We start from the raw sequence: 16,019 nt of genomic DNA, 5'->3' as shown, positions 1-16,019 counted from the left end.
GGAAAGTAATTGCATATTACAGTTAAAATATGGTATTGCAGATGTATGTCTGTGAAAGCAGCTGTTTGGGAAAACAACCCTGATGATGTCATCAAGGTCAACTCATACTAAGAGAGTAACAATTTTGATAAAAAGGCTAGGGTTATAAACCGGGAATGCAGTTTGAATGAACGACACTGACGTCAGTCATTCCTTATGTTTGCACAGTTATGAATGCTTCATGTCACTTTACTTACTTTGGCATTTCAAAAAGCCGACACAGTTGATTTCCAGATCACATCTCGTACGTGGTTCTCTCAGGTCTGACCTCCATCAGAATCTCCGACATCTGACTCCGTTTTCCGAATGCTGACAACGCCGTTTAGCCGAACGGTTTCAATACATCTGACTGATTGCAAAACTTCTCGGGCTTTTTTTCGTCCTAATGACAGAATCTGCAAATATAATTACCGCTGCAAGAAAACCCGGCCGGAGATAGCGGCGAGAAGCTGTCATCTGCCATTGTTTTCCACTCCGTGTCCTCCAACTGAACTTCACCGACCGACAGTTTAATTGGTTTCAGGGAATCGGGTGTGAAGAGGAGTCATGACCCTGATCTTTCTCCCTGATAAATGACTTTTTTTTTTCTTCTTTACCAACTATACATGCTAATACGCAAAGTGTGTGCGTGTGTGTGTGTGTATGTGTGTTAGAGAGTTGAGAGGGAGGTAAACAGATACAGATTGTCTCGTTTTATTGTGTGTTTAGCGGCTGATTAGAGGCCTAATTAAATACAGTGTTAGCGAGTTCAGAGGCAAACAGAGGAGACACTGACCCCGCGACATGGAACGCACCCCGGGGATCCTCTGAACAAAGAGAGGAGACGCACACAGGCTGATAGAGTACATGCCTTTTGAGACTTTGAACAAACAAGCATCATCACACCTTTATCACCAGAACTCTTCGCCTTGCGTGATAAATATTAATAGGAGGGCAAGGGGAAATTAAGCAAAACTAAACATTACCTCATGATGATGTTGGCTGCGGTTCAGGCCTGCAGGGGAAAAAGCACAGCGACACAAACACGAAATATATAAGCGTTCGTAACAATGTCACAGTCTAGTCTTAGACCAACTGCTCAAGGTCTAAAAGTCACAGGACGTTTAATTAGTCCTTCTAAAACCTTTTGGGTTCAGCTAAACTTTGTGCTGTCAGGACCCAGTAACAGATTTCAGAGCAATACTGCAATATGAGCATGTTTTTTGTGAAGTTTGGGCTATAATACTCGACTCTTTGTTGCATGTAAAACAGCACTGTCACTAAAGACAATGTCCGAAGTATCGGGTCCCGACGTAGTCCAGTGTTTCCCTTTCACTCATGTATGTAGCACACCAGGAGTTTTTACATTTGCACTCAACCCTGTCCCCTTTTACTGAATGATTAACAGCAAAGTAAATCTTCAGCTGAGAACAGCTGCACCGCCGACTCCCACTCTGCTCTCTGACAACTCTCTGTTGTCAATCAAATGCAACACTCAGTCGCAGGTACTTCACACTTTAACTACCCCTACAGGTTTTGCACTGCTGAGGTGCCTAAATGCATAAAACATCAGATATATTGAAATGTATGTGAATAATAAATATCCGGCCACCTGGAAGTCATGTTTCTAATGGCACTGACCACAGACCCATCTGAGGTAAATTATGCTGTACTATAAGTCATGACGCTTTATAAATCACAAGCTCCTTAGTGCAGGCAAAGTCCCACAGTGCATTAACTAGGACAATGCATATGATGCAATGTGTTTTTGTCCATTAAAATAGAAGGTTAGCTACAGTACAAGGCTGCCTATCTGCCTCAATCTAAACCAAGCTGGGCAGGCATGCCTGGATATTGCCAGAGCCTCGTGAGACTTATGCCCATATGGGCTGACCGTGCTGCAGCTGGGAGAAACGCACACATACTAGACCGTTCCATGCAAGCAATAACCAGCTCCTCCGCCTCTATGCAAAAAAGGAAGGAGAGCCGCAGCCTCGTTATTTAACTGGCTTTTCGACAGCTGGGGCATAGCAGAGGGACAGAACGTGTGCGAGTGCACGGACGTGCGCGTGTGAGTGCATACACATGTAGCTGTGCGTGCGCTCACGTGTGCGTCCATCCCCATTTGCATTTGTGTGAGCTCGGCCATGTGCATATGTACGTGTGGCACAGTGGACCAGAACAGAGCTCTGACAGTAGCAGGGCCGCTGCTCGCTGATGCCTGCCTGGAGGAGCTGACAGCGGCCCGGCCTGTCAATCACCGAGCATGCCCACTGGCCCTCCATTCGCATCATCCTATCTTGTTAACTCTAAATCTGCCTGGGCACTGTTTATACATTCTGGTCTTAGCTGCATGGGTCTGTTTCAGTCCGAGATCAATCAAGACAAAGAATGATGAAAAACTGGTACAGGGATTGCTAAGAGTTCATCCTTTTTTTTTTGTAGAGAGCAGTGGATTTTAATGCATTGATGCCAAAGTGTAACATATTATTCAACATATTTTAGAACTATAAAGTCTACCAATCTAATCACCTCGCAAGTCATGGCGTCCTATCATAAAAAGACACTGATTTAGTCACACTGGGGTGTGTTTTTATTTCTAAAGCGGCCCTCGCTCTCTATGATAGGCCAAGTGTTGTTTCCATTGGGAGGAAGAGAGCAAGAGCTCTTGTAGTCAAAGGTGATTATCTCCTCCTGTCACCCACAATGGATGCCAGCTAATGAGAGATGAACTCGTGATTGGTCGCACGCGGGTCTGTGGAGACGATTTGGGTTTTGACAATAGAGCCTCGTAACACTGCAGAGACAGAGTGACCGGACAAGTCATTCATCTATGCAAATGCCAGCCAAAATGTGTCCACCACCGTGCACAGACACACACAAGCTCCATTAGCCTCTTAATTATCAGTCCCATAACCCCCTTTGTGTGTGTGTGTGTGTGTGTGTGTGTGTGACAGGATCTGTCTGTTGTGTGTATTTATTTTGGATTACTTTCTCTAGAGGTACTAGTAGAAAGAAAGAAACTACATGGGCTGAGCACTGAATACTCAAGTCATAGTACAGAATAATAATAACTATATCAATATCGTCATTATTGGTGTAAATCTTCACATATTTAACCCAATTTAATCTTGTTCTTGTTTTATTTTGAAAAATCCAAATAAAAACAATCAAAAAGACACAAACAATGATTTTACTGTATACTGTACTGTACAAGACTACAAAATGGACAATGGCATTAACATGAATTTCAAAGACAAATGATATACCTCTAAATTAAATTGACCTTGCCAGATGGTATTTGTCATTATTACAGAGGAACAGACACATTTTCACCTTGGTATTAATAAAGCTAATTTGATAAATTCCATGTAATTTAAAAAAAGGCATACAAGGCATATTTTACAAATTCATTGACAAGAGACCTAAGATCCCCAACCCCCCAACCTTTCTCTTGGCTTAAAAGTGCTCCCAGTTCCTTAGCATGCAACATACAGTACATACACATAGGGTTGGGAACCGGAGGGTCGCTGGTTCAAATCCGCGGATGGACCAAAGTGTGGAATGATTAGCTGAAGCCTAATCTTACCTCCTGGGCACTGCCAGGTGCTCTTGAGCAAAGCACCCTACCCCCCCCCCCCCCCCCCCCCCCCCCCCCCCCCCCCCCCCCCCCACCTCCAACTGCTCAGGGCACTTACATTCGTGTATGAATAGCGGATCAATAAACAGTAAAAAAACAAAAATATGTTGTTCTCAACTGACTTGTGAATAGCTTTTAAGAGGCCACTCTTGAACTTTTAGCTATTTGGTTTTGCATACCAGTCTAAAGTATAATTTTCCACCATCTTGTTTTCAAAAAACAATACAAAGTTGTTGGTCTTCTATGTGCTCCTAGTAATGAAGCACCTATAACTCAGCACAAATTGCTTTAACCTTTGCAGGACGCTGCTGTGGCTTTGGCTCTTTGTATTTATGGGCATTGGAGTGTTTCCAAAACAGTACAGACATCGCCATCTCGTCCCTGCAGCCCCCGCGGGTTAATCAGCTCAAACAGCTGTTGAGACTTTCTAGGATCTGTTATGAAATGCACCACCACCTGTTGTGCTAGGCTTCCTTACTTTTTGGCCAACGCAAAGAACTACAGGACCTTGTTTGGTAAAGGTTATGCGAACGCAATGTGATGCCTGATGTAATCGCTTGAGATGTGATACGAAGCTTTGTGATTGGTTGAGACACGACGCAGTGCTTTTCTTAAATGCATAAAAGCAGCAGGCAAATGCCTAGAAAGCCTTCAGTTATTTTTGCAGAGATACCTCAGATCTTTTGTTTGAATGACTAGATCTCTGTCTCCAAGAATCTTTTTTAAATCCCCTCTTGACATCAGTAAAGAGACAACACTGGCTGCATCTCATGTCCCTTATTTGATAATTCCTCGTTCCACTCATTGGCTTGTTTCCTCTCTCCACCCACGACTTCCTCGTGTCTCTTCTGTGCTTCCTCGGTGGACGGACCAAGACGGGAGGAAGGGAAGCAAGAGGAGGAGCCAGGGATGCAGTTTAGGAGAAGTGAGAAGGACAAATTGTCTGTTTCCTTGGGAGATTATAGATTTTGCTTCATGATCTCTTCTTTTGCTGGCTCCATGTGAAATGTAAAAATGTGCCAAAGCTACCACCAGGAATAACCTCAAAGACCTGCGCTGAGATAAGTTCTGCAAGCTGGGTGTTTGTCTTCATTAACTCAGGATGGATTTAGGTAAACTGGAAGCTTTGCTTGAAACTGCACTTGCTTGACAGACAGCTGTTTGTATACTTACAACATACTGTGATGTCCGTGTCTGCTGTGGGTGGAGGGTTATGATGGGGATCGAGGGAAGAGGCTTCCTTTGAGAAAATGAAAGCTCAGATGGGCCGATCTGGAATCTTGCTCCTTATGAGGTCATAAGGGGAAAGGTTACCTCCCCTTTCTCTGTTTTGCCCGCCCAGATTATTTGGCCCACCCATGAGAGAGAGACATCATGGCTTTCAAACGAGCAAAGTGGCAGTTGGTTGAGGCCACACCCCCAGCCTCCACCTGCCCCCCCTTCACTCAAAAGCTACAGACTCAGGAATGGCACATACTAAGGAAACTCATTGTGGGACTGGCTCTAGTGGCTGTAATTCTGCACCGAGGCTGAATTTTGGGAAAGAGACTTCAGATACAGTATTAGGGGACCACTAAGGTCTATATAAAAGAGACTTCAGATACAGTATTAGGGGACCACTAAGGTCTATATAAAAGAGACTTCAGATACAGTATTAGGGACCACTAAGGTCTATATAAAAGCATCAAAAGCATAAAATGAATACACCACTAGAAATAGTTTTACAGCATGCATGTTCAGATTAGCATTATTTGATTTAAAGCGTCACTCGCCAAAATGTCTTTTTGTGAATGACGGAAGCGTCACTCACAGGGAGAGTAAAAATGGAAAGCTCCTAAAGCTTACTTCCATAAAAAATAAAATGCACGGATAATTTTTTTTGTGGTCAGTAAAAAACAATATTGACGTAGTATAAAATGGAGCCATTTCCTCATAGAATTAATAACTAAATACTTAGTGAATGTAGTGCTTACGTACATATGTATAAAGAAATGTCTATCAATCTATCTATCTATGTGTCTATGTATCTATGTATCTATCTATCTGTCTATCTGTCTGTCTGTCTGTCTATCTGGCTGGCTGTCTATCTGTCTGTCTGTCTGTCTGTCTGTCTGTCTGGCTGGCTGGCTGTCTTTATGTCAGGAACTAATTACTTAGCAACAAAACTGACCGGATGTTGATACTTTGTTCTACGGAAGTTATGCGGCTTTAATGCTCCTACGTAGTTCTTCCATGTTTAGTTTTGACCAATTTCAGACGTCTTCCGTCCTTCAATTAAGTCACTTTTGTTGAACAAGACTGTCAAAATGTATGTTTTACAGTTTCTTTTTGGTCTTTCTATGAATCTTTTGATGGTTATGTGACATTCCGCTGGCAAAATTGCAATCCTGCATATGTAATTGCTTTTATTTTGAGCAGACGACACGAGCTTTGCCAAATGCACTTTGTTGTTTTGGTAAACAGAACGTCTTAAAATCTCCATGGCCGACAACATGTCGGTATTCACAGCATCTTCCAGATTAGGTGGTTGGTGAATGCATTATCCGACTGTATGGGAAGGCATCACAAGGTAAACTGCAGCAGGAATGTGGTTTGGTGGTTGAAATGTCCTGTTAAAGGGAAGAAGAGGGTTGATCATCATGAATGGATGTATCGATCTAGCTACGTTTACCGTAAATTGAAATTATGTCTCGTCCTCTTTGATTGCTTGATTCTGCAAAGCTAGCTACGGAAGCTAAAAGTTGTGTTTCGACAGCTCAGCTTGTCTGTAGGTAGGCTAGCTAACGTTAGCTTCTTTTTTTAGGAACACAAACAACAAGGTGGGGGAGGCAGCTCAACACTCTGGCTAATGTTACTTCCCTAATAGTCTTTTTTTATTTTATTTTTACTGAACTATGGTCTTCAGAAAGCAACAGTTTCTCCGTGGTAGTTTATGTTAACGTAACGTTAATTGAGGGGTAACGTTAGTAACGTTCAATGAAATTCAGTAACCTTAAGCTAGTGTTTTTGGACAGTCTTGCTAATGTTAACGTTAAGCTGGTTAGCAAGTTAGCTAGCTACATTTACAAAATAAGCTAGCTAGCTTGCTAATTGTCCTCCGGACACGGAGAAAGCCATAGAAGGGACGGAGTCAATGCTAAACAGTATAGCCTTAGCTAGCTATACTTATTACCGACTAGTACGAATTGCTAGGTGCTAATTTTACCCTAGCTATGTGTAACAGAAACACAAACCATTGTGTTAACGTTATTTCAGTGGCCATTAAAGAATTCATGCTAAAGTTTAACCAGGTCAACAGTAACGCTAGCTACATTAACAACTTTCATTTACTTTTCGTCGAGTGTTGTCCCAGTATTCAGTTTTTCTTAATCGCTTTAATCGTCGAATGACTATTTAACCTCGTCAAAATATATGAATAGCTGTTTTATGTATATAAAACAATCTATATTATAAACACATAAATTAACAATAGGTCAGTTATTCACATGAGTATAGTCATTCATCATTGCTTTGGCACTAAATGCCTCCAGTAACCCTTGCAGGTGAAAATAGTTTGCATTTATTTGCCATTGAATCATAATATTCTCAAATGCAATTATACACATACATACCTACATGCAAAACAGAGCAACCAACAATCCCAATAACCACACATAATAGGTATTGATTTTTTTTTTTTTTTGCAAAAGTTTTCAGATGAATAGACTTGATTGGTGTAGGACCTGGCTATGTCATGGCATAAAGGTTTCCCTCGTTGCATTGTATGGGAGGCAATCACTTGGGATGTTGATTAAATGTAGTGGCCAGACAGAGAGGACAGCTTGGATGACGCTTGAGGTTGATCCATTTGCAGAATATTTTCTTTTTTCTTGCACATCTTGCTCATCTTGCACAACAGTTCCCGATTATTTTTGCTGTATCTTTTTTTCTTTACAAGCTTCCTTTGTGCATTTGTGGTTGGCTGGTGTGTACACACAAGTATAGTGTGTGCCATGGCTGGCATCAATATTATTCAGCTGGCAAAATAGACAGTGTTAGTAACTGGACAGTATTACAGTGTGGGTAACTATCACCCTGTCAGAGTACACTGCCATTTAGGGATGTAACGGTAAACCACGATAAAAATGTTGACGATAACAATTACCGCTTTCATGTAAAATATCGTGATTATCACGGTGGATTACCACAGTGTGGAAACTGTGTCTTTAGTCCTTCCCAGCTTCATCAAAGTCTCCTGAAGCACTGCGTAGCCTGCAACCTGCGTTTCTTGAAGTTGGAATCATGGCGAAAGGAGGATAAGACAAAGTCTGAAGCATGGGCATATTTTGGTTATTATGAGAATGCCAAAGGACAGTTGATTAAAGATAGTTATCCTGTCTGCAGAACGTGCAGGAAAAAAGTTGAACACACTTCCGTGATACCGTGATAATACTGAAAAGCGTGATAATTTTGCTCACCATAACCGCAATGTTACATTTTCATCCCATTACATCCCTACTGTCATTTGACAAGATGTCTTTGCATTTTGACTCTCTTGGTCCAAGCAATGGTAGAGGAACCTTTTGTTTTGATGACAATGATTTATTTATTGATAGATTTAATTACGTTTGAAAGACTTATTACAATTATTTTTGATTGAGTTATCTCCTTTTGCATGTCACATAGAGTGATGTGGCACCACATGGTGTGAGGATAGTACTTAGAGTTTTCACAATTGTAAGTTGTTGTTTTTTAGTAAATGTGCTAAATTGATTGAGAAAAACTGTAGAAGACCTGCCAGCCCATTTAGGATCGATCCCAGTGGTTCCTGTCCTGTTTTGAATATTGCTGATGTTCAATTTTTATTTTTATTTATAGTATAAAATCGTAACTAAACTAAATTTTCAATTTCCTTGCGGGAGTCATCCCAAAAGGATCAATAAAGAGAAGTCTAACAAGGGTTATCTCGTGACACTTTACAGATAGAGTAGGTCTACACCACACTCTATAATTTATAAAGAGCCAACAATTCCAGTAATTCCCCCAACAGTAAGCATAGTGCGACAGGAAAAAACTCCTTTTTAGGAAGAAACCTGGGATAGACCCAGGCTCTTGGTAGGCGGTGTCTGGTGGTGCCGGTTGGGGGTGTGATGAACAGTAGCAATAACAGTTATGATAAAAGATAATGGAGCAGTGACTAGAAAATGGTAGTAGTAGTTCATGTCATAGCAGGGCGCTGCAGGGCGTTACAGATTGTAGCAGGGCACAGCAGGGCATAGCTGGACGTAGCAGGATGTAGACCATGGCAACAGCCGCAACCAATGTTTACATCTGGACCACAGGTTGTCCCTTTAACGCCTTGTAATATTGCATTGCTTGTTGCAGCACGCCTGTGTTGACTTGTACTGGGAAAAACTGGTCAACAAATTAAAATGAAGTGATGCTTCAGACATTTATAGCAAGGGTGTCAAACCCCAGTGCTTGATGTTTCTGGCGTCCCCCATGTTTAATTGCATTTAACCAGTTTCAGGTGATTTCCCAGATGTGGATGTTGTATTATATATTATGTATTCTTTCCCATAAATATGGAAAAAGCTTTTAGAAGTTAGTTTACTTGTACTCCTTGTCTTGCTGACTTGTGCCTGTCTCTGCCTAACCTACAGGTCATGCATGCAGCCGGGCCTCTAGCCTGCGCTTTGTGCACCCCCAGCCCTTGAGCCACTCTCCTTCCAGTAGGTGGAGGCTCTTCCTCCTTCTAGCCTCCGTTCTCTCCACTGCCCCCATCAGCCCCAGAGTTCCTTATGTTAACCCTCTTGAGCATGTTTTACTATATCTGTCTGCGGCGACGCTCCAGGAGTGGGACTCGAGGCGAGGCTCTGACCAGCCGGCGGGCTGTGGAGTCTGGACAGCGGGCCGTGATGCCGGTCAGTGTGGAGGTGGAGCAGTATGCCAAGGAGGTCCTGGACTTCAGTTCCCACTATGGCAGTGAGAATAGCATGTCCTACACCATGTGGAACCTGGCTGGGGTACCCAACGTCTACCCCAGCTCGGGGGACTTCACTCAGACGGCTGTATTCAGAGCTTACGGGACTTGGTGGGAACAGTGTGCCAGTGCTCCGCCACCTTTCCGCCGCACCCCTAAAGGCTTCCATAGCCAGGATTATATCGAACTGGGCTTCGAGGAGCCTGTCTACCCTACAGCCGTAGATGTGCTTGAGACTTATTACCCTGGAGCCATTGTCCAGATTCTGGCCTGTTCTCACAACCCCTTCTCCCAGAACCCACCTACTGATGTCAGGTAAAGATCTGTCCAAAAAAACACCACTAGACATTCTCAGTAATCCCATTAGTTCAAGGTTCATTTTTTTTTGTCATTCTACAACACAGGGTTGCACAAAAAAATGCAAGTTGTAGTCCTTTTTTCTTTCAAGCTAAAAACAAAACCCTTTTTTTTGAGGATTAGTTCAGAAGTCTTACAGCCGGAGGAAAAAAACTGCTCTGAAGTCTGTAGTCTATTAACACTACTAAGAAAATCATGTAAAACCAGCAGGTGCACACAACTTTGAAGTAGAAGCCCGTCTTCTAGTTTTTGGAAGGAATCCTGCTCTTACAAATTAACACCTGACATTTGTATTTTTTATCGAATTGTCTTTCCTTTATTATTTTCCTTTGTTTGTAAAACACGTCGCTGTGTTGTTATGGTAAGGTCCTCTATAATGTGTGTGGCTTCTTTAGGAATATTGTTTAAATTCCAAAAGCATCCAAGCACAACTGTACTCAAGTTTCCACAGTGAAACCATAAGGCGCAAATGTAAGCCTGGTGTTTTAGTGATATATTCTAAAGAGAAAATTGTAAGCAGGGTAGTATTTTTTTCTTATTTTCCCAATCAAACACAGGAAAGCCACATCATATTAAAGCAGAAATTTGGAAGGTGCAAATTCTGTGTCACACGGGAGCGTGGTATTTGATTGATAAGCGGACATACTTCTAGCTTCTGATGACCCTGTGAGGTGCTGTGGGAAAGTGGAACCAACCTCATCGAATCAGTATTAGCTATGAACCAGAAGAAGTAATTCATCTTTTATTACTGTGGCTGAGACGCACTCTCTAACAAACCCTGAGGTGCATACAGTGTTCATGCACAACATTGAAATGACAGATCCCATGATAACCCAATTTGTAGTTAGTGGAATTGTGCCACATCTTCCACAGAGGATAAGGTTTACAGTAAGCAACTAAGATATTAAATTTCTTAGGGCACAGCTGTCAAGTTGCCAAGTAAAAAGGATTTATGTTTGTATATGTTTTTGGATATGTAATACATGAATTGTCAGCAATCTCTTTTTTTTTTATGTCACAAATCATGACAAGTTCATTAGACAATCATATAATTATAATGAACTCCAGTTCCTTGTGTGATTCGGAAAAATATAGATTACATATCCTTTTTTTTTTAAAGTTTGTCTTGCAACCATGACACTAAGTCGGAAAACAATGTCGTCATCCTACGTAGAAATTATTTTCCAAATGGGTTTGGCTGGTCTGGTGACCTCGTGTTGTCTTCCCGTCAAAATTGAAAATCAACACTTTTGTTGATGCTTTTTATCAATGTCTTTTTCCTTCTTTTTTTTTTTTTTCAACACTTTTGATGCTTTCTTTCAGTGTTTTTCAACACTACGTAACATTAACTTTTGGAATTTATGGTCAATAAGCCTCATTTATAGGAAATTATACCTAATGTTGGAGTTAGAAAAGCAGAAATTAGGAATTATTTAGACTAAAATTACAGGAATGTATGTTGATGGATAATCAGACTGGAATATGTCAACTTTTACTCAATACTATTTCAAAACCACTTCAATTTGTTTTTTCAAATGCTATAAAATTGAATAAGACGCCCCAAAATTAATGAAAGTAGAGATTTTTACTTGTCAAAGAGCGTTGTGTGGAATCAATCATGTTATTTTTTCAAGTCTTGCCATTACTTTACAATATTCTGTATATGACAGAAAATAACAAATAGCAATGTACATACAGCATACAATTCATATAAAGTCATACAATAACTTACCATAATACAACAACAAACAACTATACACTGTGTGTACATTAACATTAATATATTCAGTAGTGATGGCCGAATGAAGCTTTTTGAACCAGTGTCTTTATTTTCTGAGCCCACTAGATGGGGCTCTCTGTTCAACAAAGGGTTGAGAATATACTAGCCTTTTCTCTTAAAACCAAGAGCGCCATCTAGTGGGCTCAGAAAATAAAAAGACACTGGCTCACGAAGCTTCATTTGGCCATCACTAATATTCATCTTTCTGTAATGGTCAAGTATTGTTGTCTTGAATCTATTTTTGAACTGTATAATATTATGCCTCTGTTTCATTTCATTGTTTGGACCATTCCACAGTACCAAAATAGTATGGATTATTAACCAGTGTCAAAATGAACCTATTGGGACCTTAACCAGTCTATTATAATCCTACTTTATAATCCAGCTGTTATCATGGCATAACTCCTATTCTCTGTAAGCAGTATGGTCAGCAGAAGGGAACTAAAATAGTTCATTACTGTCCTTGCATCATACTTTACGAGTCATTGTTGGTTTTTTCACAGCGTTCATTGCACATTGGATTCAGTGCATGTGGCTCACAGAACAAGTTTAGAAACACTAAGCCAACAGCCAAAGATGTGAGACAAAAGTCAAGGAATACAATTATGGATGTGTTGTTATGAGCATATTAAGCATCACAATGCCACTGTTGAGTGGAAATAAAAGACTGCACAGATCCATTGGATGGTTCCATACTACAGGTAGACCCAGAAATCAGCAGTGTTATAGGCCCAGTTTTAGGTTGAAAAAAGACCCTCCTTTTGTGGCTTTACACAGCTCTTTCTTTTGTCCAGGTGGGAGGTGCTGTGGTCAGGGGAGCCGACCAAGGTGCTGACACCCCAGGCGCGTCAGTTTTCCCCTAACATCAAACACATCAACTTCCCCACCAACCTGCTGCGCTTGGAGGTCAACAGCTCTCTGCTGGAATACTACACCGAGCTGGACGCTGTTATTCTGCGTGGGGTAAAAGAAAGGCCCATGTTGGCGCTCTACAAGATGCCTCTCATTGACATCAATGACCTGAGTGACAGCGAGGAGGAGCTGTCTGATGTGGGATGTTCCTTCAGACAAGGAGGAGACGGCAAGCCCCAGAGGACCGGCAATGGCTACTTTGACAAACTGCCCTATGAGGTGATTACAGATGTGTACATTGAAGGAGTAGATACACAACATGACCACACAATTCAAGTTTTGCTCCTGTCCGAGATTAGAGGTAGATGCATAGACTGTATAGTGAGGCCAAAACATTTCTATCGCCTCCTGGTCTTAGCTATAGTATAGTTTAGATCATAAACCCCGTCCCCTCTATGTTAGTGGATGGGACGTGGGCCAAACTAAAAAAAGTCAAAGTACACCAATTCTTTTTCCAAAGAAGATTTACGTCATTTTAGGTAGTTCTTATCTCACTGATGTTTGTCCAAGTGTTCATTTTTTGGATAAATTTGGTTATTTTACGCTATAAAAACGGGGTGAAACGTCATGATTGACAGCTGTGATTGATTTCCATATCCTGGCTCCACCGGCCGATCACTACTGCTCATATTCTAGCTCTAAATTACCAAGGTGGTGGTGCCCATATCTGGGATATTTTGGCTTCACTTTTGTACAGTGGTAGGAAGTGGAGACGTCATCCATCTTTTTTTACAGTCTATGGTCCAAACATTGGGTTAAGGATACGTTTAACCAATAAATATTTGGTTAAGCTCCAGTAATTACTTTGAGAAGTATGTCCCATCACTTAACAGTAGTTTTCTTGTAAGTTATGTTTACATTTAGGGCCTCATTTAGCGATCTAAGTGCATGGCACAGGTGCATTCAGGGCGTGTCCAAATTATTGCTAGTTTGATGGGGGGAAAAAAGAGTCCGTGCACCAGGCGCATGGTTCAAAAGGGTTGTACTTAGTGTCTTCATTAATCATAGGTGTGTTTTGGGCGTAACATGCAATCAACCAATCAGAGTGTCCTCTCCCATTCTCTTTAACAGCAAGTCGAGTTTGTACCTTGCCGCATTGCTGTTATGATGGCGGATTTGCACCATTGTATTTTTATTTTTAATCTTTTGCGCGTGTGTGTGTGGCAAGCGTAGTGTGCAGGTTCTGTGCACGAGCCTAGGCACATTTCACTAATGCGCTGTTAAAATAACAAAGAAATGCTGTATTATTGTCTTTAGACCAGGTTTTTGTTGGTCAATGGCCCAACCCCTCTTCGCTGCTTCAAGATAGCAATACACCAAGAATTCACCTGAACACCTCCCTGTAAGACCAGCACGCCCATTGGCGCAAAGCTAGGTCAAAAACTCTGCCGGACACCTTTAAGCCAGTCAGTGTGGGAGTGCTTTTTGCATTTAAGCATGAAAAGATGCAATGAACATTTCAAATTTACAGATGTAGAAAAGGTAGTCCGAGGTTTTCACGTTTCTTGTTATTGTTATTATGGTGCACTGTAGGCCTGAAACTCTTGTTTTTGACTACGGTAATCATTTAATCTTTTGACTATTTTTGCAGTAATTCAGTCTATGTAAAGCCATTAAATAGCAGCCGAGCGTAGATCTATAAAAAAATGACTGCTGATGATGTGCATAACTTATAATACACCCAGAGGCCGTTAGCTGCAGCTAGCCCTAAAATCACCATATGTGCCCTTGAGTGTATATATGCACACTATATTAACCAGTATTCCACACAGACACATGAACATTGTGGCTTGGACCCATTCTGACACTTGATCTTGTGTGCACTCACGGACACAAAGTCATTTTCATGACATGCAGACGTATCACGTTGTCTGAAGCGAGCTTCAAAACCCCGCCAGCGCTCTTGATATTAATTCTCTTATCTCCTCTCCAAACCGCTGCCATTAACAGCAGTCTTCACAACCGCCGTGTGTTTGTTTCAGAAACACAATATAGCTATTATCTGTCAGCTGATACCCGCTTGAACACCGCGTATTGTTAATTCACTGCAACACACACTTAGACGAGCACAGTCATTCTTTCTCTATTAGAGGCACACAAACACAGTGCAAAACAAGCCGGCTCACCTCTCCACTGATCCTGCTATCAGTGCTTTTGTGTCCCAGATAAACACTATTCAGATCAGCCTGACACAGGGGACGCAATTAACATTCTCTCGACTACTCTGTTATTCTATGCTCTCTACTAGGTTCTACTGAATCATGTAAAAAGTTGGGTTTCTAATTCGATCATGGGATCCAAATTTAACGCACAAGTTTTGGTTTTGTAGCAGTGGCGTTACTTCCAGGTGCGTGTTGTGTTTAACTGTAATAAACATTAAATCACTATTGAATCAAAATAAAATGTTCCTCCTATCTGTGAAATAATCATGTGACCTGTTGCAACGCCACCCTGCAAAGAATCAGAATTGAGAATTTATAGGAACTTGAATCCAAAGGAAGAGTCAGAACAGGAATGCCCAACCCTAATCCAACTTACAGTAACAGCACTAGTTTTGTCTGTCTTTCCCCCCACCCCTTTATCCTCTCTCCTACCTTACCCCTTCTCCCCATCTTCTGTCCATAGCTCATCCAGCTGATACTGAGCCACCTGACCCTGCCAGACCTCTGCCGTCTGTCCCAGAGCTGTAAGCTGCTGCACCAGCACTGCTGCGACCCGCTGCAGTACACCCAGCTGAGTCTGCAGCCCTACTGGGCCCGGCTGAGTGACGCCTCCTTGGGACACCTGCAGAGCCGCTGCACCCTCCTCCAGAGGATCAACCTTTCCTGGACGGGAAACCGCGGAGCGCTCACCCTGACCGGCTTCAGCAGGTCAGACTGTCAGCGGGAATACAGGGAGATGACTTTGGGAAACTAGCAAATACTCACACGCATTTCTGTAATCCATGACAAAAAGTAAAGAAATCATGATAAAGGATGTTAGCATTATTGTCTAAAATACAGATACAGTAATAGGTAAAATACAGTAGTAGGCTGCTGATGTGGGATGAAATTATTGGGGCTGAATATCGTCAATGCTTTTCTGATTCCAAGGTCCCAAATCAATATTATTCCCAATTCGATATCAATTAGGTTACAATGCCAATTTAGCTTAGATTTGAGAGATTGTAGAGTTGTACAAGGTTCCCTCTAACCTGCTGCATTCTTAAAAGTATCAGTGTTTACATTAAGAATTGACCCCGAAGCCGTTACATTAATGTAGTTTTTATTTAACATGATCACACAATTGTACAAACACAAACACACAGTGCAGCTCTACAGACTCTACAGTCAGTATTGAGTGACATTTCT

The 16,019-nt window shown here is 41.6% G+C and overlaps 1 protein-coding gene and 1 long non-coding RNA gene across 5 annotated transcripts in view; one reads left to right on the top strand and one right to left on the bottom strand.

Annotated features, from left to right (window-relative positions):
* The window catches only part of LOC116691634 (uncharacterized), a 116,983-nt gene that overhangs the window by 89,161 nt on the left and 11,803 nt on the right, over nt 1–16,019 (bottom strand). The window contains exon 2 of the long non-coding RNA XR_004332519.1: nt 11,928–11,931. This is a non-coding gene — a long non-coding RNA (uncharacterized LOC116691634). The remainder of the gene's footprint in view (nt 1–11,927; nt 11,932–16,019) is intronic.
* The window catches only part of fbxl4 (F-box and leucine-rich repeat protein 4), a 21,545-nt gene continuing 11,469 nt past the window's right edge, over nt 5,944–16,019 (top strand). The window contains exons 1-4 of one of the 4 annotated variants that reach the window (XM_032519410.1): nt 5,944–5,966; nt 9,301–9,935; nt 12,552–12,888; nt 15,295–15,539. In XM_032519410.1, coding sequence (XP_032375301.1) covers nt 9,439–9,935; nt 12,552–12,888; nt 15,295–15,539 — 1,079 coding nt within the window. In that variant the 5' untranslated portion in view covers nt 5,944–5,966; nt 9,301–9,438. Of the gene's footprint in view, nt 5,967–6,075; nt 6,478–9,300; nt 9,936–12,551; nt 12,889–15,294; nt 15,540–16,019 lie in introns of those variants that run through there. The other 3 variants (XM_032519408.1, XM_032519407.1, XM_032519409.1) reach the window with 3 other exon arrangements.

Source organism: Etheostoma spectabile, chromosome 6 (genome assembly GCF_008692095.1).
Source record: "Etheostoma spectabile isolate EspeVRDwgs_2016 chromosome 6, UIUC_Espe_1.0, whole genome shotgun sequence".
Classification (NCBI taxonomy): Eukaryota; Metazoa; Chordata; class Actinopteri; order Perciformes; family Percidae; genus Etheostoma; species Etheostoma spectabile.
This window is presented reverse-complemented; position numbering and strand designations above follow the sequence as displayed.